Consider the following 27,188-nt stretch of genomic DNA (forward strand, 5'->3'; position numbering starts at 1 on the left):
ATACTTGCTGATACATGTTTTCAGAAGTGCAGTTAGACTTCATAGAGAATATGAAAAAAGTTCAAATTGAATGATTACTAATTCTTAGGTCTAATTTAATATATTATTTCTCAACATTACATAAGTATTTTATAATTAAGAAAACTAGAAAAATATTTTCCAGATCTTGATTAAAAAGACCTATGACAATTGGTAATGCATATTCAAATCCGTAGCACATATTTTTTACTTAAAATTTCATTGATTTTCAACATTCAAATTGTAAAACTATTGTGGCATCTCATTGTCTAAATTAAGCAAAAATTGCAACTGGAACAAGTAAGACACACTGTTATCGGTTATCACCTCATGAAATTTATGTTTGTGATAAAAACGAATGTGTGGAATCATTCGACCATGTGGCAATGTTTGTACACAGGTTCCGATGCGACATGGAAACTTTCCCTTGGGAGCTTCGGGAGGAGCTCGCTTGGTTATCTTGGATCCATTTTTTGCAATTACCACATTGGTTTCAGTTTGTGATCCTACACTGTTTCGACCTCTGTTGTTGAGGCTATGCATTGGATGTAGCAATGAAAGCTGCAAAATTAAGGAAACAAGTTTGAAGTCATTAGTTCGTTAATCGATTATGATAAATTTCATTAGACTTCGAATAGTTCAGTTTTATATCAAGCGCAAGGTAGTACAGAAGTCAATTTTGATTTGGTTTGTGCATGACAGCAGCATTATAAATAGTATAATCAAATACCACTTATAGACCGTTACCTTTATGTCATCAAGTTTTATTGATAATTCTTCAGCAAGATAGCTTCTGGCATTTGAGAATCTAGATTTGCACAAAGGACATTCCTTTATTAAGTCTTTGCAGACGTTGCAAATATGATGTCCGCGTTCACATTGTTTAACTGGAGACTCGGGTCGTTCAAAACAAACAGGACATTGAAGTAGCTCCTCTAAATCTTCACACCACTGAAGAACAATAAACGTTACTGGTAATATGAGAATTTATAATGAAAACACGTATTTGTCTTACAATTTGTTCATACTTCTGTACATTTTTCACAACGTACAAGATATAGCTAGTATACGAGCGTTGCTACTATTATTTCATTGTGTCTAGTTGCACTACAGAGTGAACTTACATAGGGTATTCGACATGTGCCAAATGTTGGCATGTCACAAATTTTTCGACAAAAATTGGAGTGTCCAAAGGAGTTTTCAGGTGAAGAGAACTTTTCGGATCATTCCTGAGGGTGAGACATTTGCCACGTAGTTCGTATCTCTGTGCTGTATTATCGTTTGGGATAGTGAAAGATACGATCATTTATCAAAACTCAAGAATAACTATCGACACTCTAATTTTTTGCTAATAATTCGAAACATTCATTTGGTATATCTGAAGTGACCCGTCAAGGTACACTCTGTACTGCGAATAGACAATTCGTTATTATTTTCAACGATGAACCCAAAGAATTATCTACTTTGTTGCGATTTATATTACCGTCCAAACGACGTGAATATCGCACTGTATCAAGTAAGTCTACATAGGTATGTAGCTATTTAATACGGCGTCATAACGTCACATCGTGAAGAAGTTTCAAAAATAGGCAACGGATTTTGAATTGGCTGGTAATGCTAGTATGACGTTTAAAGCCTAACCGATCATAACAAATATATAATTGCAAACTTAGTACCTTTGCTCTCATTTCCTCAACCATGTTGACTCGGTACAAGGATAGTAAATTAGAGATGGATGCCTTGATCCCATAAGTGCAATGTTAACGGTCGAGCTCAGTGGTGGGGGTAGATTGAATACTACGTTAGACCGCCGTGGATCCTATAGATGTGGTTTTTGACGGTTTTTCATCATTTTTATCATGATGACTCCATTATAACTAAATTATTCAATGGATTACGTTAAAACAATGTTCTGTTATGATGTAAACTTTTGCTAGTGCCATATGTTTCGAGTAAATGTACTCGTGACAACAGTGATTCGAAGTTAACCGTACACATTTTCTAGTAGCAGCAGTGATGATCACCAGGGCTTTCGTAATTCGAATTACCTTGAAGAAGAAACAGCAGGCGACGCAATGGTCTTAACATTTTTTTTCCCGGATATCTGAAAAGGATTAAATCTAATCTTTTGATGTGACCACGACGTGAACACGATGTGAGGTAACTGTGGACATGGTGTAAACTGTCAATGGTATGAAAGAACGGTTTTTCAGTAATTTTTTTATTCTATAATATTTATTTCTCAAATGCAGGTATGCAGAAGTAATATTAAATCATTATATACTAATCTTGAATACCATTGTCTAGACATAAATGTGTTATTGACTTACTTTTTACCACAAAAGTTTCGTACTGATTTGAGATTCGCCTACAACCTGGAAAATAATATGGTCCGACTCCAATTTCATTCATTAATGACGCTGTGATACATGCATTTTTTACTGAATTTGACCAGAGGTAGATTTAGTAAGTTAAATACAGTATTTCCTCCGAATATGGCCCTTCTGAATAGAGCTACTTCTCGTAATCTTTGCTCGAGCGCTTTCGTCACTATATATTTCTGTTAATGAGTGTTTAGATATTTACATATGTAAAGAGACACGCAGTCCTATTCAGAGGTAAAGCCAGCTGAGTCAAGTCATGGTTCGACATATTGGTAGGGGAAGTAACTTCTAAGAATCATATTCCCCTCACCGCCTTCGAGCGGCCTTATTTGGAAGTAATACTGTAAGTCAAAATTATATCTATTTCTTAAATTAAGTTAGATATCGAGTTCTTGAAACGAGACCATTTTTTGGGGCATGCTTCCACGTCGTTTACAATATGACGATAACTTGTCCATAAATTCTGTGAATTTAAGCACACCGTTCCACCCCCTCGCTCCAATTGTGAACTCTGAAATGTAAATAATTTTATTAAAACGAAGTATCGTTTATCACATATTGTAACGGCAGAAAAATAAAAATCATCATGAGGTGGCACTTTCCTCGTACAAGATATAAAAGGAAAAGAAGTTCAGTGACAAGTGTGAGAACCTGAAAATATGAGTTTAGAATACTCACAGCTCTGTTAATGTCACCTATGCATACCCAATTGTGATTTTTGTTAGCACTATTAGATACAGCCCATTTTGAATGATCCTGTAATGATGTAAACATCACATTTGCCTCGGGAAAATTAATGGACTTGATGTTCATCACTCTGCAATAATCGACAACAATTTTGTACTGCAAGTTCGTAAGATAAATATGTTTATGAACTGTGCGTATCTAATAAGTATGTGCCAAAACTTACTTTGTACCACTACAATCTGATGGCAATATGCCAGGACCATGTACCCATGTCTCAGCCAAAAGATCTGCTCCAAGTTGCGGTGCAACAAATTCATCATACAGATCTGCAATTACATATAAAATTAAAATTGTGAAGATTAACTATACTGTACTGTTTTGTAGCAACATATATATATATAAGTATAAAAATCCAAAGACAGTAAGTAGTCAAGCTATTGAACGATTTAAGGAATGCCATTGAAAGCCTGGTTATTAAGTTTCATATTAATAATAAGAAGTTGTTCATATCATAATTATTAAATCGTTTTGTTTTGTTGTAAAACAGAAGCAGAACCGGAGTAATTTTAATTGTTCTTTGATCATTCACAGCCACTAATTGTATTTAGAATTAACATTTCCACCATACATTGCTAACAATTTTCGTCAAAAAAGCATTGTCGAAGTAAAGCCTAATCTGCAATTCCTACGGAAAAGAAACATTGAAGCTGAGAATAAAACATTCTTTACCCTTTTCCCACTTGTCACTTTTGGCAAATGATATAAATTCAGTTCCACTCAAAGACTGAATTGATGTTTTATGGTTGTACGGAGCATTTTTGATGCGAATCCTGTTAGCTGCTTTTGTCAGAACCGGGTACTGCTGAGTAAGGTCTTCTGGCAAATTATTCTTGTATGTAATAATTTCATTGTACATCAATTGCATGCCTATAAGATCAAACTGATCTTTATCTACAGAAATACACAAGAAGCTTTGTCCATACAGTTGTCCAGTTTTAGGATAGCTGTAACCTGCATCTGAAAGTGATTTTACATCCACAGATCTTTCTTTGCGAGCTCTTAGTGGAGGCTCAGTGCCATGATCGGGTGCTGGAGGATATCGAGGCACACTGTGAATCAACCAGAAACCTTGGTGGGTGTCTGCTATCACTACACCTTTGGAATGCCCATACTTTACCGTAGCAGTCTTATTGGGCGCGTGGTCGTTATATAAAGTCCAAAGAATTGAGTTGTTCTAATGATTATAAAATAAATGTTAATTTCAACTTTTTCAACCCATTTTAAGGTATTTCTGCAATTTGCAGAGATCAAATGGCTTACTAATTCTTTTTCGTATAATATGTTCTAAATTAATATTGCATATAATGTTGTGTATAATTTTGGCACCAATTTCAACATTCGTGAGGGAACAATATTTTATTAGTTATAATGATATTTTAAATGATAATGCAAATACTTACTTGGTGATACAAAGGTTCTAAAGTTCGGCCGGGAATCGAGGATTCTAATCCGATCGATTTTTTGGATAATTTCCACCCATCGATTATCGTATTACTTGTCATGTAAACATATGCCAGACCTTTCCTTATTAAATCGTTGCTACTTTGCGATATTTTGGGAAGTTTGTACATAACAAACCTGAAATATTGTACACCATATGTGAAGCATAAGATTTATAAAACAAATCAACGTCATATAAAAGTTATACCCTTAAAAGTAAAAGTGTTCATTCTCCGAATAGAGATGTATTTTAATTAATTTGTACTTGATCATTGATAGTTGAAATCTAGTTTTGGATAGGTCCTCAGCATCAGCTGAAAACCATGTTTTCCATTGAAATGCTGTTTTTTAAGCACCCGCAAATGAAAAAATTGTCTTAGTAATTTGATCGAAATACTAGAAATTTTTATCTATAAGAGTTTCATATTTTCAAAGTGGGATATCCATGAAATTGCCGGTACCGCTCAAACGCATGGATTGATAGCGAATTCCACTCACAGGAAACGTGCGTACTAATAATGAGTCCATCTCATATCTTTCTTGTTAGTTTTCTTCTGTGTACATTGATTAAAAACTAGGAAATATGCGCTAAGTGAGCACGTTTTTTGCAAGTTGAATTACGTCACTTATATCCGCGTCACTTTACTTCGCTTAGGAGTTACCCGAAAACCGATTAAATATGCGGAAAGATAGAACAATTTTACACAGAAAACGCGTTGTGTCATTTTTTTCACATGCAGTGCTGAAAAATAAGGCAAAATTTTCTAGAAATATTAATCAACGTGTTTCGCGTAAACGAAAAAGTAAAAGGTGAGGCTGAGAAATTTCAAATTTGAAAATATTTTCGATACTTGATCGTTTACTTATGACGAATTCGATTTACAGCCAAAGTGCGCGCTAATTATGAGTGCGGTTTTCATTAGTTTTCTAGCCTTTTCAGTGCTTGAAAACCAGGAAATCTGCACTCGGTGCGCACTTTTATGACAATTGACACAATTACTCAATAAAATTAGCCCACCTTAAATCAGATTTAACCAGTCATACCGCTTTGTCTCTAAGATCTACAGCTGAACATTACTAACGAAGTTTAAAGAAAAAATGTTCGTACGCAAGTATATGGCGATGGAATATGATGCATATGCGTTAAACGCCGAGAGAAATAGATTATAGATCTTATGATACAAGTATGTATCATACAATTGGCTTCTGACTCCGAGAGTGAACAACGAATCAAGCACAAAGCAAACGAGATATGGCAAGTCACTTACCAGTCCACTGGCAGATTTCTTTCATCCTTACATTGCAACTGCGTGTTTACTCCGATTAAAAGTTTACTGACAATAAAAACGAAGAACACGACACACGTTCGCATCAACATATCGATGTCTAATGTTTCCGAAGAAACGATTTTGGTGCTATAGTTACGGCAGTTATCCACTGGAACTGCCCGTTCGGTTACTGAAAGACACTGCCAACCACCGTTGTGTATTAACGCGTGGTCGTTAGAAGCTTATGTGCGACCCTGTCTGAAAAGTTACTGGAAATTGTGGTATATGTGAAAATGAGGAGGACGATAGCGCGATCTATGTATAATACACGGTCTGATATCATCCTAACTAATGAGGCATTATAAGCTAATTTTGAGAGTGAAAATATTTTGTTTCGCGATGCGGTAATAATTACTAGGCGAAGACAAATGGATAAAGATGTGAAGAACAATAAGTAATTACAAAACGATCATATATGATGAAGGCTTGAAGGAACGCATACCCAATTATTCAAAGGTGCAAGCTTTACAAAATATGGGGACAACTTCGACAGTTTACCGAAATATTTTCAATACAGAATGATTTTTGCATCGTGACATTTAAACCTCATGAGATATACATATTATAATATCTCAAAACACTAGTCGCGTCACTCTAGTCGATAGGCCATCGTTTTAATCGCTAATGGTTGTATCTTTGAATTTATCGCTGATATTATGTCGGTCTCGTAACGTAGTCTGGTCTACGGTTAAATCGAATCCACTACGTGTAATAAAATGTATAGATATTTTTGACTCAACTGTATAATAAAATTAATGCTGTCTCGATTAAATTACTGTACGAAATAAAATTCTTCGAAGGACAAAGAGACAAACTTAATCGACGAACCGGTAACGTGACAAGGAAACGAGACGACTGGCAAGTGTCAGTACCAGTGGTAAATGAAGAATTACGACTTCGGTCCATTCTCAAATGGCGTTGGCAACACAGGAATTTTCATTGCCTGGGTGCGGTAATTCCACTCTGAATAGCTCGAGATCGTTACTGCGTATATATTTTACAGTTTGAAAATTCATACAGCATCGAGTAAATCGAATAAACAGATATCAATTGTCAAACTAATCTATTATGTTATGGTTAGAGTAATTGCAATTCCCAAATCCATAGTTGGTTGAACCTAAGGCTATGGATGTATACACACAAGAACATTGCCATTGTTGCAAGTAACGACAAATTCTGCCTGAGGTACGCCATGGACGTTCAGATAGGCTTTTACGCGTTTGTCACGAAGTAATACTTTCGTGTTGTTTGTGCACCGAGCTGAAGCCGTCATTAGAAAAAGAGAGCAACGTGTACATGTAATTGCATGAGGATCACCTCAAAGAATAAATCGCAACTATTATCCGTAAATAAATTGGCCCACTTTCACAAGCCGAGTTTGATATCCCTGATTTTATTTTTAGGCCGGTATTCTTCAATAGAATGTGTTGATGAATAACTAAGAAATAAAAGTCTCTTAAATTCTTCTTTCGTTGCAGCTGAATCTCAGTAGAGCAGGCGTTGACTGAAGAATATAAAGACAGTTGCCCTAATGGGCTATGGTGTGACAAACGAAAATTGTCGTGCGCTTGCGCTTCCTGAGATGTTCCAACCACAGTGGTTCCAACATATATATCAGTGGTTCCAACGGTAGAGTTGAGAACTTATTGCAGAACATCAGAGTGGTACTTACCGACTTGTCGGCGATACGAGAAATTAATAATGAAAATAAATTTGTTCCAAAATACGTAATAAAACAGTGATTTAATTAAAGTATAGGTACCCGAGAGAAGAATGTATAAATAGATCATAAATAATAATAGATCAGATGTAATAATGATGCAGAGACCAAAAAGTATATATGTATAATGTATATGCGGTCCATGTAAGATATTAATAAGTATGTATATGATCCATTTACGATTAATATGTGATGCATACTATAAATTTTATAATTTTCCATGAGGTAAACTAGATTACCTACAATAATACCGCTATAATATGGAAATAGAAGAATTATTCATTTCGAAATGGGATTCTATTAGACAAGCGCTCGATGTATTCCATAACATTAATATTCATAATTATTCCAACAACTTTTCATTTGCTCTCTCGATCTTGAAGTTTCGTAGGCATAGAATCGAAACGCTGATTTAGCTAGTCGCAAGTAAAGTATTTCCGTTGGGTAGAGAAGACGAATTGTTTTTCGAAAAGTGTTCGTATGGAAAAAAATTCAAAGTAACTGTATTACATCACGGATGCGCTAATTTTGATCGAGATGAAATGGATGTTCCGTATATGAGACAGTCTTTAACACAATGTCCTGATTTAAAGACCTAAAAAGGTGATCATCGGCTATTAATTTTTTTTATGGGGAGAGAAAGAACGAAGATTCTTAAAACTTCGAGTATATGTTAACTCACATTTGAAAGATACGAGCGAAATTTTTCATCATCCAACTGTCGCAGAACGGCAGCTTTATTAGCCGACCCGTTCACTGAAGAATACATCTTCAGTCAACGGCTGACCATCGAAGGGCCTGGCCGCTTGAGTCTGGAATCGGCAGGAGAGATAAAGTGTGTATTTCTTGTATGAAATGTGAAACCTAAACTCATTATACATCATATCATATCATCATACATCATACATAGTATTAAAGTTCGAAACCAAAGTTCTGATGTTCAGAAAGTGACGTCACCCAAAATTTTTTTTCTCTTGACGTCATCGATCTATAGTAATCAGCTAGCCAAATTCCTCAGTCTGCCTCAGTCTGGAAACAACCGCGCACTAGAGCGGACGGATGAGAGTCACGAGAGTGTGTTTGATGATGGTTTGATGCGGGACCCCGTCATCTTTCATCTTTGGATGCCTATGGCGGGAACGTTGTTCGGTTTTGCAATCAGCGTCACAGACAATTTGTAGGTTATGTTCAGTGCTGGTTAGCACAACGACGCATCAAACGTGCACGTGCTATTTCAAAACGTCTAGATATCGTTTGGATGGATGCAAATAAATAATAAATTTGTAAGTACTCAGAAATGAACGACTTTCCATGAATATGTGGAAACAGTGTACACATTTGGGTGAATCATCGACTGAACTCTGAATATTCTGTTCGGTTAAAAATATGGTTATAACCTCCAAATAATAATTTTCAGTATTTCGTTAATTTTTCCGCAATAAAAAATGGTACGACACAACAATCAACTACCGGACAATCTTCCTCAACTGCAAAATTTAATCAAGCGTGATCCGGAGTCATACAAAGACGAGGTAAGCTGGTATATAATATTTTGCATTGAAATAAATATATTATGCATAATAGTCTGAGATAACAATGAATGCTTGATAATCTAGTTCTTGCAACAACACCGTCATTACAAATCAACTTTGGAAGTCTTCCGACTGACGCCTGATACATTCAACAAAAGTCTCGATGAATTGGTGATTTTTCTTGCACAGGTAAGGCTGATGTTTATAGCAATCTCTACTGTAAGTCCGTCCTGTTCGCATCTTTACTACTCAAACTAGAACTTAGCTTTACACTTTAATGCTTATAAATTTATAATAAATAGTAACTATTCTCATAAGCAAAGCTTTATTAACAGCAATTATGCAGAACAACTTCTTATTACACAAAAAGACATTATTGCCCTAGACTAGTGCAATTTTCATTTGCGATAGGTGGTGTTAGGTACAACAGAACGATGTTGTTTCGAATTGGCTACATTGTAAACAGCCAGAGTCTGCACTTTATTTCTCTTACGCAGCGGTCTGATTTTTCAATGTAGCTTGACAGAACACGTTTAATTTCAATCAGAAGGATATCATTTTTTCAATTGACATAATTATTCTCAACACCACGAAAGATAATAAACAGAATCTATTGTTATTTTCTTTCAGGTCTGAGCAGCGTTTTGTCAAGTTGCATTGGGATCAGCAGTGTTGTATTTTGAGTTGATAAAGCATAAAGACTGTTGCCGAAAGCTTTAATAGATAGTTGCAGAGTATAATTTGTACTCTTTCAATTGTTTAATAAGTGTGTTTGGACTATTAATATTAATAATGAAGAAAACTATGGAAAAATGCCTGAAATCTCTCGGACAGAAAATAATATGCAGAGACAATCTTATAAAATGCTTGTTTTCTCTAATTGGTTTTTCAGATGAGGAAATGGTGCAAAGCATTTTTGTATATGGCCATACAGCAAGTGGCAAGTCTCTGGTTATTGAATCTCTGTTGGCTTACCTTAAATATAATGTTTGCATCATCAACTGCGTTGAATGTTACAGCAGTAAACTCATCTATGAACACATTTTAAATGACTTGTCTCTGCATGAAATGAATTCGAAAAATAATTTCACAGTTTACCAGAAATGCGATAACATGATGGACTTTATTACTTACCTACAAATTGCAGTACAAAACGATAAGCGTCGTATAGTTATTGTGTTTGACAAATGTGATCGGCTGCGCGATATGGATGTGAATTTATTGCCTGCGCTTGTGAGGCTGCGAGAACTGACTGGTTTGGATCTTTGCACAATCTTTGTCAGTGACATTGTTTGGGAAAAGTATTACTCAAAAAATGGTTTATTGAATCCTATTAAAATTCACTTTCCACAGTACACACGGGAGGACATGTTGAAAGTATTATTTTTATACAAGCCTAAGGATTACGAGGATGGATTTTACGTGAATTACTTAAATTTATTTTTATCTGTGTTTCTTAGATGTTGTAGAGATTGTAATGAGCTACGGTACATGGCTAAAATAAATTTTGATAAATATGTTGAACCTGTTGAATCGGGTAAAATTGATAAGAATGATGTACGCTCTTTGTGGCGGAATATATCTGGAATTTTAAAATCAAATTTAGAAGTTGTTTATCTTAGAGTGTCTACTGATGATTCTGAGCAACGTACTAAATTGTGTCAAGAGATTGAATCTACAACAAAATTGGCTTTGAGCTTTGAACTGCCGTTCTATGCAAAGTACATGCTCATAGCTGCTTACTTGGCTTCTTATAATCCAGCCAAAGATGACAAACGCTTATTTGTCAAACGTAGTAGTAAAAAGAAAAGGCGAAACACTGTGACTAAAAAACCTGCCAAACTTAACACACAGTTAGGGCCAAAGGCATTTACTTTGGACAGAATGCTCGCGATATTCTACGCGATTCTTGACGAAAAAGTAGGATTGACTGCCAATCTATTGGCACAAATACCCACCATGTGTCAGTTAAGACTATTGAGCATAGTAGGTGATAATAATTTAGATGGTCCCAAATATAAGTGTTGCGTCAGCTATGATTTCATCGTTATCATTTCTAAGACAGTTGGGTTCAATGTTAGGAATTATTTGTATGATTTCATTTAATGTATGTATTTAATGTGGACTTGCCAGTTTTCATGTTTCTTTTAACTATTTTCTATGATTAGTGGGAACATAATATTGCTGTTAAGAATATTTATTTCCATTCAATTATTTCTTTAGTTGTATTACTGTAGTAGTATCTTTTGTATTTTTTTTTTTTTTTTGCTATAAATAAATGTGAAATAAGATAAAGACAAAATCCTTGGAACACTTAGTTAATGATCTGACCGTTCATGCAAGAGTATCCAAAGTATGTAACTTCAGTTCATTACTCAAAACTCATTCATTCAGAATTTGTCGTATTATGTTTGCCTTGTTTCTATCATTGTAGGTAGCTCATTGCTATTCGGAAGAGTTGACAACTTTTCCTCAAGAGCTTGTGGATATTCTGCAAACACAAAACACTGTTCTGGACACTGGAATGAGAATGGTGACGAAAGAGTATTGATGTTTGGTGTACAGGTGTGGAAGATCGCAAATTAACGCATTTCATTTTACAGACGTTCTGCAGGGCACTAATATTACTTCGAAATAAAGGACTTCTGGAGCCAACTGCACTCTTGAGCTTGTTTTTTCAGCTACTGAGATGTCAGGATAAAGCTTTAAGACAATTCCTCGAAAACCACATTATAACAGATATCAAGAATGTTAATTCCAAGCACAAGAATGCAAAAATTAATACTACGTTGCAAAATTTCATGTTCACCATGTTGAAAGACAGCAATGCACGAGCTGCAAAAATGTCTATAGATATAATGATTGAACTGTATAAAAAAAATGTCTGGAATGATGCTAAAACTGTAAATGTCATTTCAACTGGATGCTTTTCCAAAGTAACCAAAGTCATGGTCGCTAGCCTCAAGTTCTTCTTAGGATCTGATCCAAGTGAAGCTAATAGCGACGACAGCGACAGTGATGATGAACCAAACGTAAAAGAAGTAATAATGGCTAATAAAGTCAATAAGAAATCAAAGAAGAGAGAAAAGCAGCTGAAAAAAGTGAAACAGCTGTATGTGGTATGTTGCATTTGTATGTTTAAAAACGAAATACTGGATCAGCTTGGAAACTGGCTCGTATTTATTTTAACGTAATCAAAACAGATGACGAATACCAGATTTTCAATATTAATCTGTCACGGATAGATCACAGTATTTTGATATATTTATATGCTCTTATAGAAATCGAAAAAGAAGAAGTCACAAGCACCGCAGTTCAACTTTTCAGCGCTACATTTAATTCATGACCCACAAGGCTTTGCAGAAAAGTTATTCAAGCAGATGGAAAAAAATAATGATAGATTTGAAGTGAAGCTAATGACCTTAGATGTCATATCCAGACTCATAGGCTTGCACAGTTTATTCTTGTTCAACTATTATCCATATTTGCAGAGATTTTTACAGCCGCATCAAAGAGGTAATACAAATTTTACGCACTAATTCAATATAAGTTTAGAATATTTTATGTGATACGTGTTTATGTAATAATTTCTTGAAAACAATATTATTGCAGAGGTAACAAAACTACTGCAATTTGTTGCACAAGCATCTCATGACTTAGTGCCTCCAGATGTGCTAGAACCAGTTGTAAAGACACTTGTTAATAATTTTGTCACTGAGCGAAATTCTGCAGACGTAATGGCCATTGGGTAATTACTCAATCTCAACTATGAAACTATAATTTAAATGAATTGAAAACTAATAATTGTCTCTGATTTAAATTTTCCTCAAATAAACCATTAACATTTTGCAGATTAAATGCGTGTCGTGAAATATGTTCACGCTGCCCCTTAGTCATGAATGAAGATTTACTGCGAGATTTAACTCAATATAAAAATTATCGCGAGCGAAGTGTCATGATGGCGGCTCGATCTTTAATATCTCTGTTCAGAAATACAATGCCAGATCTACTGCACAAAAAAGATCGAGGCAGACCGACAGAAGCTACAGCTGAATTACATACCTTAAAGTATGGAGAAGTAAATGCCAAAGGATTTGTACCAGGTGCCGAGGTTTTACTTGATAAAAGTCATAGTAACACAATAGAAATAGATAGTGAAAACAGTGAGGTTAGTGCAAAAATGTTTTAACTGACAAAAAATTATACAATCATTGTGATTTCATTTTCGTATTACTTTTGTCTCTCACTTTATTTATTTTTTTTGTAAAGGATGAAAATGAATGGTGTGATGTAAAACATAGCAGTGATGAAGAAAACGGTGGGGAATGGGTAACCGATGATGAGGAGGAAGGTGAGGAAGATGGTGATTCAGAAGAAGATGGTGAAGGGAACAGCGAAACAGAGGATGACGAAAGTGGTAGTGAAGATGAGGAAGAGGATGAAGGTGAAACTGAAGATACTAAAATCACAAATGATAAGAAGGATAAGAAGGCTAAAACAGAAGGAGCTGATATCGCACCTATAAAATCAAAAATAGATAAGAAGAGAGAAAAATTGGCAAAAAAATCACAGATGAAAGCTGATAAGAGAAAGGAATTAACGGCAGAGAAGAAAGCAAAAGCATCCCAAATTTCGGTAGAACGGCTTCTTGGTGATGAAGATTTTCGAAAAATTGATGCAGAACTTGTTAAACAACAGGTGACTCACTTTAAACGGGGTATCAAACGACCACTTGAAGTGGATCCCAACAAAGGAGATTTGGTAAAACTGGCAGATATTGAAAACATTTATAAAAAACGTAAACATGATAAGCAATCCAGGATGGAAAGCATAAAGGTTTGTTTAATATTATTACTACATTCAATTGTTCTAACAATGAATAAATTTTATGTTGCTCCGTAACTGTTTATTGCAGAAAGGTCAAGATGGAAGAGAAAAATTCGGCTACAAAGACGGAAGGCAGAATCCACTATGCAGCAAAACAAATCGCGAGAAGAAAAAGACGAAAGCTTTCCAGATGGTCAAGCACAAAGTACTTGGTAAAGTCAAGAGATCGTTTAAAGCTAAACAGATCGCGTTGCGGAATCACTTGATAAAGCAAAAAAGGATGAAATAGTTACATACTTAATATACAGTGTATTACGACAACGAGGTATTTTAATGTCGATAAATAGATCTATTTTTATGCTGAATCAATTCTCTTAGAAACATTTACTACTAACAGTTGGTACGATTGACGTAAAAAGTAAACGGTGTATACCGATCAATTTTCTACATCAAAAACGGCGTATAAACTTCACAGATAATTCAATACTAATCAGTAATGTTTCTGGTGATGGTGCAGACGGAAATCCGGAGTGGCGTATCTGAACTGTTACAAAGTAAAAAGAGAACACATGAGAAATACCGTAATTTCACCGTACCATGTAGGATGGTAATTGTGTTTCAATAATGATTTCTGATTTATTCTGAATATATTGGCTAATTGTAGCAAATTGATATCAACTTAACTTTTAATTTCACTATTTCGGTAATGTCACTCAAGTTTGGAAAAAAACTATCGCGAAGATTGTTTGTAGTGTATTAGCGGTAGAATGATAAAGTGGAAAACAAAATTCAATGATAAAGAAGACGCTGCTTTCAGTACCAACCGAAATGATATTATTTGCAGTATTGAACTGTGAATAGGATTGCCTTGACTTTCTATTTCTTCTATTGAAGCTCTGCCGTTGAAGCAAATAGGAGGTGGCAATGTGATTTGGCTTTTATTGTAATATTGAATAAAAGTCTGTGCACGAGAATAACATCAAAATCCTTCATTGCACCCAAGTAAATATAGATTTTATTCGTTCTTACATTGCACCTGTCGTAGTACCGCCAAACACTGTGTATTTTAAAAACTAAATAAATTTTTGTGACCCGGTTTCGGCGGGCGAGTGGGCCCAGGTGGGTCTAGGTGCGTACGAGGGTTCTGCTTCATATCGACTCTAACTGACGGGCTCACACCGACATTCGTAGCAGCCAAAGTAGTGTCGGTATGAAAGCTTGAGATTGAGTCGGTAGAAAGTGAGTACCTGAGACTACTTAGAAATGTCGATCAGCTCCATCATCCCCGTGAGAAGGAGCGTAACCGCGTCCACTGCCAACCGCCTCCGTCAACCACCTCCTCCCACCTTTGTCCTCCTCGTCCACCTCGACGACCGCCGATCACCTCCAGCCACCACCAAACACTTTCTACCCTCTGCAACCAATACCAAACACCTCCGGCCACCTCCAAACACCTCGTACCATCTCCGACCACCTACCACCCCCTGCCACCTCTTGCCAGCGCCTACCACCTCCTACCATTACCAATCACCGCCAAAACCTCCTACGTTGACTGTTGAATACATATAATGACAGTTGCCCTAATGGGCTTTAGTGTGACAACCGAAAATCGTCGTGCGTTTGCACTCCGTGAGATGTTCCAACGGTAGAGTTGAGAATTTGCTGCAGAACATCAGAGAGTTACCGATTTCCACATGATGCTGGCTGCATTCACGTTCCCAGTAACACAATCTTCGCAATGGTAAGCCCAAGCCAGTATTTACAATTAGCCTGTCTACTTATCGACTTGTCGGCGATACAAGAAATTGATAATGAGAATAAATTTCTTCCAAAATTCGTAGCAAAACAGTGATTTAATTAAAGTATAGATACCTACCCGAGAGAAGAATGTATAGATCGATCATAAATGACAATAGATCAGATGTAATAATGATGCAGAGACCAAAAAGTATTTATGTATATGATCCATTTACGATTAATATTTGATGCATACTATAAATTTTATAATTTTCCAGGAGATAAACTAGATTACTTACAATAATACGACTATAATATGAAAATAGAAGAATTATTCATTTCGAAATGGGATTCTATTCGACACGCGCTCGATGTATAACATTAATGTTTCAACAACTTTTCATTGGCTCTCTCGATCTTGAATTTTCGTAGGCATAGAATCTAAACGCTGATTTAGCTAGTCGCAGGTGAAGTATTTACGTTGGGTAGAAAAGCAGAATTGTTTTTCGAAAAGCGTTCGTATGGAAAAAAATTCAGAGTAACTGTAATAAGTCGTGGATGCGCTAATTTTGATGAAGATGAAATGGATGCTCCGTATATGAGACCGTATTTAAAGCAGTGTCCTGATTTAAAGACCTGAAAAGGTGATTGTCGGCGATTTTTTTTTTTTATGGGGAGAGAAAGAACGAAGCTTCTTAAAACTTAGAGTATATTTTAACTCACATTTGAACGGTACAAGCAAAAATTTTTATCATCCAACTGTCGCAGAACGGCAGCGTTATTAGCTGACCCGTTAACTGGAGAATACATCTTTAGTCAAAAGCTGACCATCGAAGGGCCTAGCCGCTTGAGTCTGGAATCGGCAGGAAAGATACAGTGCGTATTTCTTGTATGAAATGTAAAAAATAAAATCATTATACATTATATCATATCATCATACATCATACATAGTATTAAAGTTCGAAACCAAAGTTCGGATGTTCAGAAAGTGACGCCGACTAAATTTTTTTTTCTCTTGACGTCATCGATCTATAGTAATCAGCTAGCCAAATTCCTCAGTCTGGAAACAATCGCGGAGTACAGCGGACGGATGTGAACTGCGCTCCGAAGATTTTGAGTAACGGGATCTGTACTTCCTGGATCGTACGCTTAAGGTCCGCTACCTGGTGAATCTGATCTACCAGGAAAAGCGCTTCGTGGTTCGTGCGCTGCACGTCCGCTACCTGGTGACACTCGACTTCAGGGACAAGCGCTCCGTAGTTTCTATGCTCCAGGTCCGCTATCTGGTGAAACTTGACTTTCAGGACTAGCACTCCGTGGTTCTTGCGCTGCACGTCCGCTACCTGGTGACACTCGACTTCAGGGACAAGCGCTCCGTGGTTCTGGCTGTCCAAGTCCTTGACCTAGTGACTTTTGACCTTCGGAACTAATTTTCCGTAGTTCTGGTTAAACTTGTCATGTTCATAATAAATTATTTCAATTCATTTTTCACTCGAGCACAAATTCAGTAGATATCAATGCGCTAATGAAATTTCTATAATTTCTTATAATTTTCTCGTAAACTTCTTGGTAAAATGTGTCGATAAAAAATTATATTAATATTTACACAATATTTTTGACGTGTTCTAATACTAAAAATATTTATTTGTATTCAAGACATAACCCGAGGTGGTTAGCGGTGGTCGTTGGAGGTGGTTGGCGGTGGTTGGAGGTGTTCGGAGGTGGACGAGGAGGATAACGAGGAAGACGAGGAGAACAAGGTGGACGAGGAGGACGAGGATTTGTGCACTGTGAGTATGTCATTCTAAAGTATTGAATAGAGTAGGAGTTGGAGTGTGAGTAGGATCAGGAGTAGTATGAGGAGTAGAATCAGGAGTGGGAGTAGGAGTAGAATCAGGAGTAGGAGTAGGAGTAAAATCAGGAGTAGGAGTAGAAATAGGAATAGGCCCTACGCTACCTTTTTTTTTTTTTTAGCGGCGAAGGGGAAATCTTCGAAAGACACCCGGATGTTCTTGAATTGGCTAAAACCCCTCCGCCGCTCCTCACCCAGGACGGAGCGGACCCGCTCTCGCATTACTGCACTTCGTCCCTGTGGCCGGCCGTTCTCTTGGCCTCTCTCTCCCGCTTACCTCGACGTGGCGTTGACCATCTCGGCCAGACTGTCGCGCCTCGGTCAGCTTTCCTTTTCCTCCACTCTACTTGCCTCAGTTAGTTAGTTCTTGCCGTGTCACTAGTACCCTACCCTACCCTACGCTACCCTACCGCCGATTATAGTAGATAATCTAGTATGTTTTCTAGAAAATTATAAAGTTTATAGTTTGCATCACGCATTAATCATAAATGAATCATATATATCGATGTCGTACATGGACCGCATATACGTTTATACTTTTTGGTCTCTGCATCATTATTACATCTCGTCTATTTTTATTCATGATCTATGTATACATTCTTCTCTCGGGTACCTATACTCTAATTAAATCATTGTTCTGCTACGAATTTGGAAAGATATTTATTCTCATTATTAACTTCTTGTATCGCCGACAAGTAGGTGAGTACACTCAGGCCAAGTACTGGCTTGGGCTTACCATTGCGAAGACTGTGTTACTCAGAAGGTGAATGCAGCCAGCATCATGTCGAAATCGGAAACTCTCTGATGTTCTGCAATAAGTTCTCAACTATACCGTTGGAATACCTCACAAAGCAGTTTTCGGTTGTCACGTTAAAGCCCATGAGAGCGGCTGTGTTTATATTCTTCATCCAATGGTGAGGCTAACCCCTTTGTATTTTTGGCGAAAATTTCCGCGATTTTGAAAAGTGCCGGAATAAATTCTTTCATGCACTATTCCGTCGTGATTTTGCGAGAGAAATCGATTGGGCGCAGTTCCAATTTGCTGCGATCAACGCATCGAAAGTTACAGCCAAAAAACAAAACCTGTGATTATATGAATCCTTACGCAATGTTTTTGATGTGTTCTTATACTGAAAATATTTATTGCTATTCCAGGTACAACCCGATGTGGTTATCGGTGGTTGTTCGAGGTGGTTGGCGATTGTTGGAGGTGGTCGGAGGTGGACGAGGAGGAGGACGAACGGAACTGAGTCTCAAAGCCCTGTTGACATAAAAGCAGCTATTCGACAGAAATTATAGTTTATAGTTTACACAGCCCATTGCATGATATTTCATTATAAATACATATGTTTCAATGTATTTAGGAATAATTTATCAAATATACAGAGGTCATGTGCAAATAATAAATAAATTGATTCGACCGCAGTTTGATGTATTCATTAGAGCTTTGACAATAAATTTAAGCTTTGTTACTTCTTTTATTTTATTATGGATAATCAAAAACATTTCCGACTATTCGTGCTGTGGAAGCATGGGGATTGAACCAAATGTAGCAAAAGATTAGAAACAGTGTATGTAGAGTACGGGTATTTTTCTAATAATGCGAATAGAAGAGAATACCACGCCTTGCGAATTAGCTTTCCAGACAGAGATGAATGATGAATTTTAAGGACTGCATTATCGTTGTTGAATACTCTATGCCTCATGGGAAAAGAAAATCTGTAACGATAAAATTGATGCACCGGATCATCGTCGACTTTAACTTTTGAAATGTCCTACCATTTTCGAACACCTCCAACCATCCTATTTACCTATATTACTGGATTAGCTATGATATGAAAAGAGAAGAATTATTCATTTCGAAATGGGATTCTATTCGACGCGCGCTCGATGTATTCCATAACATCAGTATTCATAATTATTCCAACAACTTTTCATTTGCTCTCTCGATCTTGAATTTTCATAGGCATAGAATCGAAACGCTGTTTTAGCTGGTCGCAAGTGAAGCATCTGCGTTGGGTGGAGGAGCGGAATTGTTTTTCGAAAAGTATTCGGATGGAAAAAAATTCAGAGTAACTGCAATACATAACGGATGCGCTAATTCTGAACGAGATGAAATGAATGCTTCGTATATGAGACAGTATTTAACACTGCGTAGTGATTTAAAGACCTAGAAAGGTGATAGGGAGAGAAAGAACGACGCTTCTTAACACTTCGAGTGTATTTTAAGACACATTTGAAAGATACGAGCGAAATTTTTCATCATCCAACTGTCGCAGAACGGCAGCGTTATTAGCCGACCCGTTCACTGAAGAATACATCTTCAGTCAACGGCTGACCATCGAAGGGCCTGGCCGCTTGAGTCTGGAATCGGCAGGAGAGATAAAGTGTGTATTTCTTGTATGAAACGTGAAACCTAAACTCATTATACATCATATCATATCATCATACATCATACACCATACATCGTACATCATACATCATCATACATAGTATTAAAGGTCGAAACCAAAGTTTGGATGTCGGATGTCCAGAAAGTTACGTCACCAATTCAAAATCAGCTAGCCGAATTCCTCAGTCTGGAAACAACCGCGCAGTAGAGCGGACGGATGAGAGTCGCGCTCCGCAAATTTCGAGTAAGGGTTCTCAACCTCCCGGATCCCGCGCTTCGGGTTCGCTACGCGGTGAAACTCGACTTCCAGGATAAGCGCTCCGTGGTTCCCGGTTCATGTTTACAATAAATAATTTCAATTCGTTTTTCGCGCAACCCCAAATTCCGTAGCTGTCAGTCCGCTAATAAAATTTCTCGACTTCCACGATAAGCGCTCCGTGGTTCCTGGTTCATGTTTACAATAAATTATTTCAATTCGTTTTTCGCGCAACCCCAAATTCAGTAGCTGTCAGTCCGCTAATAAAATTTCTCAACTTCCAGGACAAGCGCTCCGTGGTTCCCGGTTCATGTTTACAATAAATAATTTCAATTCGTTTTTCGCGCAACCCCAAATTCCGTAGCTGTCAGTCCGCTAATAGAATTTCTCAACTTCCAGGACAAGCGCTCCGTGGTTCCTGGTTCATGTTTACAATAAATTATTTCAATTCGTTTTTCGCGCAACCCCAAATTCCGTAGCTGTCAGTCCGCTAATAAAATTTCTCGACTTCCACGATAAGCGCTCCGTGGTTCCTGGTTCATGTTTACAATAAATTATTTCAATTCGTTTTTCGCGCAAGCTCATATTCAGTAGCTGTCAGTCCGCTAATAAAATTTCTCAACTTCCAGGACAAGCGCTCCGTGGTTCCCGGTTCATGTTTACAATAAATAATTTCAATTCGTTTTTCGCGCAACCCCAAATTCCGTAGCTGTCAGTCCGCTAATAGAATTTCTCAACTTCCAGGACAAGCGCTCCGTGGTTCCCGGTTCATGTTTACAATAAATAATTTCAATTCGTTTTTCGCGCAACCCCAAATTCCGTAGCTGTCAGTCCGCTAATAAAATTTCTCGACTTCCACGATAAGCGCTCCGTGGTTCCTGGTTCATGTTTACAATAAATTATTTCAATTCGTTTTTCGCGCAACCCCAAATTCCGTAGCTGTCAGTCCGCTAATAAAATTTCTCGACTTCCACGATAAGCGCTCCGTGGTTCCTGGTTCATGTTTACAATAAATAATTTCAATTCGTTTTTCGCGCAACCCCAAATTCCGTAGCTGTCAGTCCGCTAATAAAATTTCTCGACTTCCACGATAAGCGCTCCGTGGTTCCTGGTTCATGTTTACAATAAATTATTTCAATTCGTTTTTCGCGCAAGCTCATATTCAGTAGCTATCAGTCCGCTAATAAAATTTCTCAACTTCCAGGACAAGCGCTCCGTGGTTCCCGGTTCATGTTTACAATAAATAATTTCAATTCGTTTTTCGCGCAACCCCAAATTCCGTAGCTGTCAGTCCGCTAATAAAATTTCTCGACTTCCACGATAAGCGCTCCGTGGTTCCTGGTTCATGTTTACAATAAATTATTTCAATTCGTTTTTCGCGCAACCCCAAATTCCGTAGCTGTCAGTCCGCTAATAAAATTTCTCGACTTCCACGATAAGCGCTCCGTGGTTCCTGGTTCATGTTTACAATAAATAATTTCAATTCGTTTTTCGCGCAACCCCAAATTCCGTAGCTGTCAGTCCGCTAATAAAATTTCTCGACTTCCACGATAAGCGCTCCGTGGTTCCTGGTTCATGTTTACAATAAATTATTTCAATTCGTTTTTCGCGCAAGCTCATATTCAGTAGCTATCAGTCCGCTAATAAAATTTCTCAACTTCCAGGACAAGCGCTCCGTGGTTCCCGGTTCATGTTTACAATAAATAATTTCAATTCGTTTTTCGCGCAACCCCAAATTCCGTAGCTGTCAGTCCGCTAATAGAATTTCTCAACTTCCAGGACAAGCGCTCCGTGGTTCCCGGTTCATGTTTACAATAAATAATTTCAATTCGTTTTTCGCGCAACCCCAAATTCCGTAGCTGTCAGTCCGCTAATAAAATTTCTCGACTTCCACGATAAGCGCTCCGTGGTTCCTGGTTCATGTTTACAATAAATTATTTCAATTCGTTTTTCGCGCAACCCCAAATTCCGTAGCTGTCAGTCCGCTAATAAAATTTCTCGACTTCCACGATAAGCGCTCCGTGGTTCCTGGTTCATGTTTACAATAAATAATTTCAATTCGTTTTTCGCGCAACCCCAAATTCCGTAGCTGTCAGTCCGCTAATAAAATTTCTCGACTTCCACGATAAGCGCTCCGTGGTTCCTGGTTCATGTTTACAATAAATAATTTCAATTCGTTTTTCGCGCAACCCCAAATTCCGTAGCTGTCAGTCCGCTAATAAAATTTCTCGACTTCCACGATAAGCGCTCCGTGGTTCCTGGTTCATGTTTACAATAAATTATTTCAATTCGTTTTTCGCGCAACCCCAAATTCCGTAGCTGTCAGTCCGCTAATAAAATTTCTCGACTTCCACGATAAGCGCTCCGTGGTTCCTGGTTCATGTTTACAATAAATAATTTCAATTCGTTTTTCGCGCAACCCCAAATTCCGTAGCTGTCAGTCCGCTAATAAAATTTCTCGACTTCCACGATAAGCGCTCCGTGGTTCCTGGTTCATGTTTACAATAAATTATTTCAATTCGTTTTTCGCGCAAGCTCATATTCAGTAGCTATCAGTCCGCTAATAAAATTTCTCAACTTCCAGGACAAGCGCTCCGTGGTTCCCGGTTCATGTTTACAATAAATAATTTCAATTCGTTTTTCGCGCAACCCCAAATTCCGTAGCTGTCAGTCCGCTAATAAAATTTCTCGACTTCCACGATAAGCGCTCCGTGGTTCCTGGTTCATGTTTACAATAAATTATTTCAATTCGTTTTTCGCGCAACCCCAAATTCCGTAGCTGTCAGTCCGCTAATAAAATTTCTCGACTTCCACGATAAGCGCTCCGTGGTTCCTGGTTCATGTTTACAATAAATAATTTCAATTCGTTTTTCGCGCAACCCCAAATTCCGTAGCTGTCAGTCCGCTAATAAAATTTCTCGACTTCCACGATAAGCGCTCCGTGGTTCCTGGTTCATGTTTACAATAAATTATTTCAATTCGTTTTTCGCGCAAGCTCATATTCAGTAGCTATCAGTCCGCTAATAAAATTTCTCAACTTCCAGGACAAGCGCTCCGTGGTTCCCGGTTCATGTTTACAATAAATAATTTCAATTCGTTTTTCGCGCAACCCCAAATTCCGTAGCTGTCAGTCCGCTAATAGAATTTCTCAACTTCCAGGACAAGCGCTCCGTGGTTCCCGGTTCATGTTTACAATAAATAATTTCAATTCGTTTTTCGCGCAACCCCAAATTCCGTAGCTGTCAGTCCGCTAATAAAATTTCTCGACTTCCACGATAAGCGCTCCGTGGTTCCTGGTTCATGTTTACAATAAATTATTTCAATTCGTTTTTCGCGCAACCCCAAATTCCGTAGCTGTCAGTCCGCTAATAAAATTTCTCGACTTCCACGATAAGCGCTCCGTGGTTCCTGGTTCATGTTTACAATAAATAATTTCAATTCGTTTTTCGCGCAACCCCAAATTCCGTAGCTGTCAGTCCGCTAATAAAATTTCTCGACTTCCACGATAAGCGCTCCGTGGTTCCTGGTTCATGTTTACAATAAATAATTTCAATTCGTTTTTCGCGCAACCCCAAATTCCGTAGCTGTCAGTCCGCTAATAAAATTTCTCGACTTCCACGATAAGCGCTCCGTGGTTCCTGGTTCATGTTTACAATAAATTATTTCAATTCGTTTTTCGCGCAAGCTCATATTCAGTAGCTGTCAGTCCGCTAATAAAATTTCTCAACTTCCAGGACAAGCGCTCCGTGGTTCCCGGTTCATGTTTACAATAAATAATTTCAATTCGTTTTTCGCGCAACCCCAAATTCCGTAGCTGTCAGTCCGCTAATAAAATTTCTCGACTTCCACGATAAGCGCTCCGTGGTTCCTGGTTCATGTTTACAATAAATAATTTCAATTCGTTTTTCGCGCAACCCCAAATTCCGTAGCTGTCAGTCCGCTAATAAAATTTCTCGACTTCCACGATAAGCGCTCCGTGGTTCCTGGTTCATGTTTACAATAAATAATTTCAATTCGTTTTTCGCGCAACCCCAAATTCCGTAGCTGTCAGTCCGCTAATAAAATTTCTCGACTTCCACGATAAGCGCTCCGTGGTTCCTGGTTCATGTTTACAATAAATTATTTCAATTCGTTTTTCGCGCAACCCCAAATTCGGTAGCTGTCAGTCCGCTAATAAAATTTCTCGACTTCCACGATAAGCGCTCCGTGGTTCCTGGTTCATGTTTACAATAAATTATTTCAATTCGTTTTTCGCGCAAGCTCATATTCAGTAGCTGTCAGTCCGCTAATAAAATTTCTCAACTTCCAGGACAAGCGCTCCGTGGTTCCCGGTTCATGTTTACAATAAATAATTTCAATTCGTTTTTCGCGCAACCCCAAATTCCGTAGCTGTCAGTCCGCTAATAAAATTTCTCGACTTCCACGATAAGCGCTCCGTGGTTCCTGGTTCATGTTTACAATAAATAATTTCAATTCGTTTTTCGCGCAACCCCAAATTCCGTAGCTGTCAGTCCGCTAATAAAATTTCTCGACTTCCACGATAAGCGCTCCGTGGTTCCTGGTTCATGTTTACAATAAATAATTTCAATTCGTTTTTCGCGCAACCCCAAATTCCGTAGCTGTCAGTCCGCTAATAAAATTTCTCGACTTCCACGATAAGCGCTCCGTGGTTCCTGGTTCATGTTTACAATAAATAATTTCAATTCGTTTTTCGCGCAACCCCAAATTCCGTAGCTGTCAGTCCGCTAATAAAATTTCTCGACTTCCACGATAAGCGCTCCGTGGTTCCTGGTTCATGTTTACAATAAATTATTTCAATTCGTTTTTCGCGCAAGCTCATATTCAGTAGCTATCAGTCCGCTAATAAAATTTCTCAACTTCCAGGACAAGCGCTCCGTGGTTCCCGGTTCATGTTTACAATAAATAATTTCAATTCGTTTTTCGCGCAACCCCAAATTCCGTAGCTGTCAGTCCGCTAATAAAATTTCTCGACTTCCACGATAAGCGCTCCGTGGTTCCTGGTTCATGTTTACAATAAATTATTTCAATTCGTTTTTCGCGCAACCCCAAATTCCGTAGCTGTCAGTCCGCTAATAAAATTTCTCGACTTCCACGATAAGCGCTCCGTGGTTCCTGGTTCATGTTTACAATAAATAATTTCAATTCGTTTTTCGCGCAACCCCAAATTCCGTAGCTGTCAGTCCGCTAATAAAATTTCTCGACTTCCACGATAAGCGCTCCGTGGTTCCTGGTTCATGTTTACAATAAATTATTTCAATTCGTTTTTCGCGCAAGCTCATATTCAGTAGCTATCAGTCCGCTAATAAAATTTCTCAACTTCCAGGACAAGCGCTCCGTGGTTCCCGGTTCATGTTTACAATAAATAATTTCAATTCGTTTTTCGCGCAACCCCAAATTCCGTAGCTGTCAGTCCGCTAATAGAATTTCTCAACTTCCAGGACAAGCGCTCCGTGGTTCCCGGTTCATGTTTACAATAAATAATTTCAATTCGTTTTTCGCGCAACCCCAAATTCCGTAGCTGTCAGTCCGCTAATAAAATTTCTCGACTTCCACGATAAGCGCTCCGTGGTTCCTGGTTCATGTTTACAATAAATTATTTCAATTCGTTTTTCGCGCAACCCCAAATTCCGTAGCTGTCAGTCCGCTAATAAAATTTCTCGACTTCCACGATAAGCGCTCCGTGGTTCCTGGTTCATGTTTACAATAAATAATTTCAATTCGTTTTTCGCGCAACCCCAAATTCCGTAGCTGTCAGTCCGCTAATAAAATTTCTCGACTTCCACGATAAGCGCTCCGTGGTTCCTGGTTCATGTTTACAATAAATAATTTCAATTCGTTTTTCGCGCAACCCCAAATTCCGTAGCTGTCAGTCCGCTAATAAAATTTCTCGACTTCCACGATAAGCGCTCCGTGGTTCCTGGTTCATGTTTACAATAAATTATTTCAATTCGTTTTTCGCGCAAGCTCATATTCAGTAGCTGTCAGTCCGCTAATAAAATTTCTCAACTTCCAGGACAAGCGCTCCGTGGTTCCCGGTTCATGTTTACAATAAATAATTTCAATTCGTTTTTCGCGCAACCCCAAATTCCGTAGCTGTCAGTCCGCTAATAAAATTTCTCGACTTCCACGATAAGCGCTCCGTGGTTCCTGGTTCATGTTTACAATAAATAATTTCAATTCGTTTTTCGCGCAACCCCAAATTCCGTAGCTGTCAGTCCGCTAATAAAATTTCTCGACTTCCACGATAAGCGCTCCGTGGTTCCTGGTTCATGTTTACAATAAATAATTTCAATTCGTTTTTCGCGCAACCCCAAATTCCGTAGCTGTCAGTCCGCTAATAAAATTTCTCGACTTCCACGATAAGCGCTCCGTGGTTCCTGGTTCATGTTTACAATAAATTATTTCAATTCGTTTTTCGCGCAACCCCAAATTCGGTAGCTGTCAGTCCGCTAATAAAATTTCTCGACTTCCATCAACCATTATCCATGGTTGTTCGAGGTGGTTGAAGGTGGTCGGAGGTGGACGAGGAGGAGGACGAGGAGGACGAGGATTTGTGCTGGGTGAGTAAAACACTTTTATAATATTTGATGGCAATTGTACTTATATTTCATCTGAAATATTACAAACTTGTCACGTTTACAATAAATTATTTCAATTCATTTTTCGTGCAAGCACATATTCAGTAGCTATGAATAATCTTGTACAATTTATTACATTATTATTTAATTGAATAATTACATTAATCCTTACACAATATTTTTGATGTGTTCCTATACTAAAAATATTCATTAATATTCCAGGTATAACCCGAGGTGGTCGGAGGTGGACGAGGAGGAGGACCAGCTGGATGAGGCGGAGGACCAGGTGGACGAGGAGGAGGACCAGGTGGACGAGGAGGAGGACCAGGTGGACGAGGAGGAGGCGGGGTGGGTCG

General features: G+C 38.0%; 3 protein-coding genes and 2 long non-coding RNA genes across 10 annotated transcripts; 4 read left to right on the forward strand and 1 right to left on the reverse strand.

Moving 5' to 3' along the window:
* Nucleotides 1–74: 74 nt before the first annotated feature.
* LOC124178672 (deoxyribonuclease-2-alpha) lies at nucleotides 75–7,563 on the reverse strand. 5 transcript variants are annotated; one of them, XM_046562215.1, is made up of 8 exons: nucleotides 7,235–7,563; nucleotides 5,858–6,115; nucleotides 4,550–4,727; nucleotides 3,819–4,323; nucleotides 3,313–3,415; nucleotides 3,081–3,219; nucleotides 1,695–2,913; nucleotides 75–579 (listed from the first exon to the last, which is right to left on the reverse strand). In XM_046562215.1, the coding sequence occupies exons 2-7, from the start codon at nucleotides 5,965–5,967 to the stop codon at nucleotides 2,770–2,772; spliced, it is 1,179 nt and encodes a 392-aa protein (XP_046418171.1). In that variant the 5' UTR covers nucleotides 5,968–6,115; nucleotides 7,235–7,563; the 3' UTR covers nucleotides 75–579; nucleotides 1,695–2,769. The 5 variants fall into 5 exon arrangements, with proteins under 5 accessions (XP_046418171.1, XP_046418172.1, XP_046418170.1 ...); XM_046562216.1 differs by lacking the exon at nucleotides 7,235–7,563 and having other exon boundaries at nucleotides 1,695–2,393; nucleotides 2,807–2,913; nucleotides 5,858–6,461; XM_046562214.1 differs by lacking the exon at nucleotides 7,235–7,563 and having other exon boundaries at nucleotides 1,695–1,895; nucleotides 2,013–2,913; nucleotides 5,858–6,461.
* Nucleotides 1,820–4,363, forward strand: LOC124178677. Its single transcript, XR_006869867.1, has 2 exons — nucleotides 1,820–1,940; nucleotides 2,024–4,363. It is a non-coding gene; the product is annotated as an uncharacterized LOC124178677 (long non-coding RNA).
* A 1,146-nt stretch (nucleotides 7,564–8,709) lies between the features above and the next one.
* Nucleotides 8,710–14,970, forward strand: LOC124178670 (protein SDA1 homolog). Of its 2 annotated transcripts, XM_046562210.1 has the most exons (10): nucleotides 8,710–8,920; nucleotides 9,055–9,169; nucleotides 9,254–9,358; nucleotides 11,604–11,702; nucleotides 11,773–12,288; nucleotides 12,451–12,685; nucleotides 12,782–12,917; nucleotides 13,022–13,337; nucleotides 13,439–14,005; nucleotides 14,085–14,970. In XM_046562210.1, exons 2-10 carry the CDS (start codon nucleotides 9,083–9,085, stop codon nucleotides 14,283–14,285), a joined length of 2,262 nt encoding a protein of 753 aa, XP_046418166.1. In that variant the 5' UTR covers nucleotides 8,710–8,920; nucleotides 9,055–9,082; the 3' UTR covers nucleotides 14,286–14,970. The 2 variants fall into 2 exon arrangements, with proteins under 2 accessions (XP_046418166.1, XP_046418167.1); XM_046562211.1 differs by lacking the exon at nucleotides 11,604–11,702.
* On the forward strand, nucleotides 9,252–11,356 carry LOC124178671 (origin recognition complex subunit 5). Its single transcript, XM_046562212.1, has 2 exons — nucleotides 9,252–9,358; nucleotides 9,800–11,356. The coding sequence occupies exon 2, from the start codon at nucleotides 9,962–9,964 to the stop codon at nucleotides 11,273–11,275; it is 1,314 nt and encodes a 437-aa protein (XP_046418168.1). The 5' UTR covers nucleotides 9,252–9,358; nucleotides 9,800–9,961; the 3' UTR covers nucleotides 11,276–11,356.
* Nucleotides 14,971–17,714: 2,744 nt separating the features above from the next.
* Nucleotides 17,715–26,773, forward strand: LOC124178678. Its single transcript, XR_006869868.1, has 3 exons — nucleotides 17,715–18,499; nucleotides 18,741–18,775; nucleotides 26,753–26,773. It is a non-coding gene; the product is annotated as an uncharacterized LOC124178678 (long non-coding RNA).
* The last annotated feature ends 415 nt before the right edge of the window (nucleotides 26,774–27,188 follow it).

The sequence above is a fragment of the Neodiprion fabricii genome, chromosome 3 (assembly GCF_021155785.1).
Source record: "Neodiprion fabricii isolate iyNeoFabr1 chromosome 3, iyNeoFabr1.1, whole genome shotgun sequence".
NCBI classification, from domain to species: Eukaryota; Metazoa; Arthropoda; class Insecta; order Hymenoptera; family Diprionidae; genus Neodiprion; species Neodiprion fabricii.

Excerpts from the sequence above, each read along its gene's own strand:
- LOC124178672 (XM_046562215.1), bottom strand. The coding sequence starts at position 5,967 with ATGTTGATGCGAACGTGTGTCGTGTTCTTCGTTTTTATTGTCAGTAAA. Across the intron at positions 4,324-4,549 it reads TAGAACCTTTGTATCACCAA|AACAACTCAATTCTTTGGAC; the intron begins GTAAGTATTTGC and ends TATAATCATTAG. Across the intron at positions 3,220-3,312 it reads TCAGATTGTAGTGGTACAAA|AGTGATGAACATCAAGTCCA; the intron begins GTAAGTTTTGGC and ends CGATTATTGCAG.
- LOC124178670 (XM_046562210.1), top strand. The coding sequence starts at position 9,083 with ATGGTACGACACAACAATCAACTACCGGACAATCTTCCTCAACTGCAA. Across the intron at positions 12,289-12,450 it reads AAGTGAAACAGCTGTATGTG|AAATCGAAAAAGAAGAAGTC; the intron begins GTATGTTGCATT and ends ATGCTCTTATAG. Across the intron at positions 12,686-12,781 it reads TTTACAGCCGCATCAAAGAG|AGGTAACAAAACTACTGCAA; the intron begins GTAATACAAATT and ends ATATTATTGCAG.
- LOC124178671 (XM_046562212.1), top strand. The coding sequence starts at position 9,962 with ATGAAGAAAACTATGGAAAAATGCCTGAAATCTCTCGGACAGAAAATA.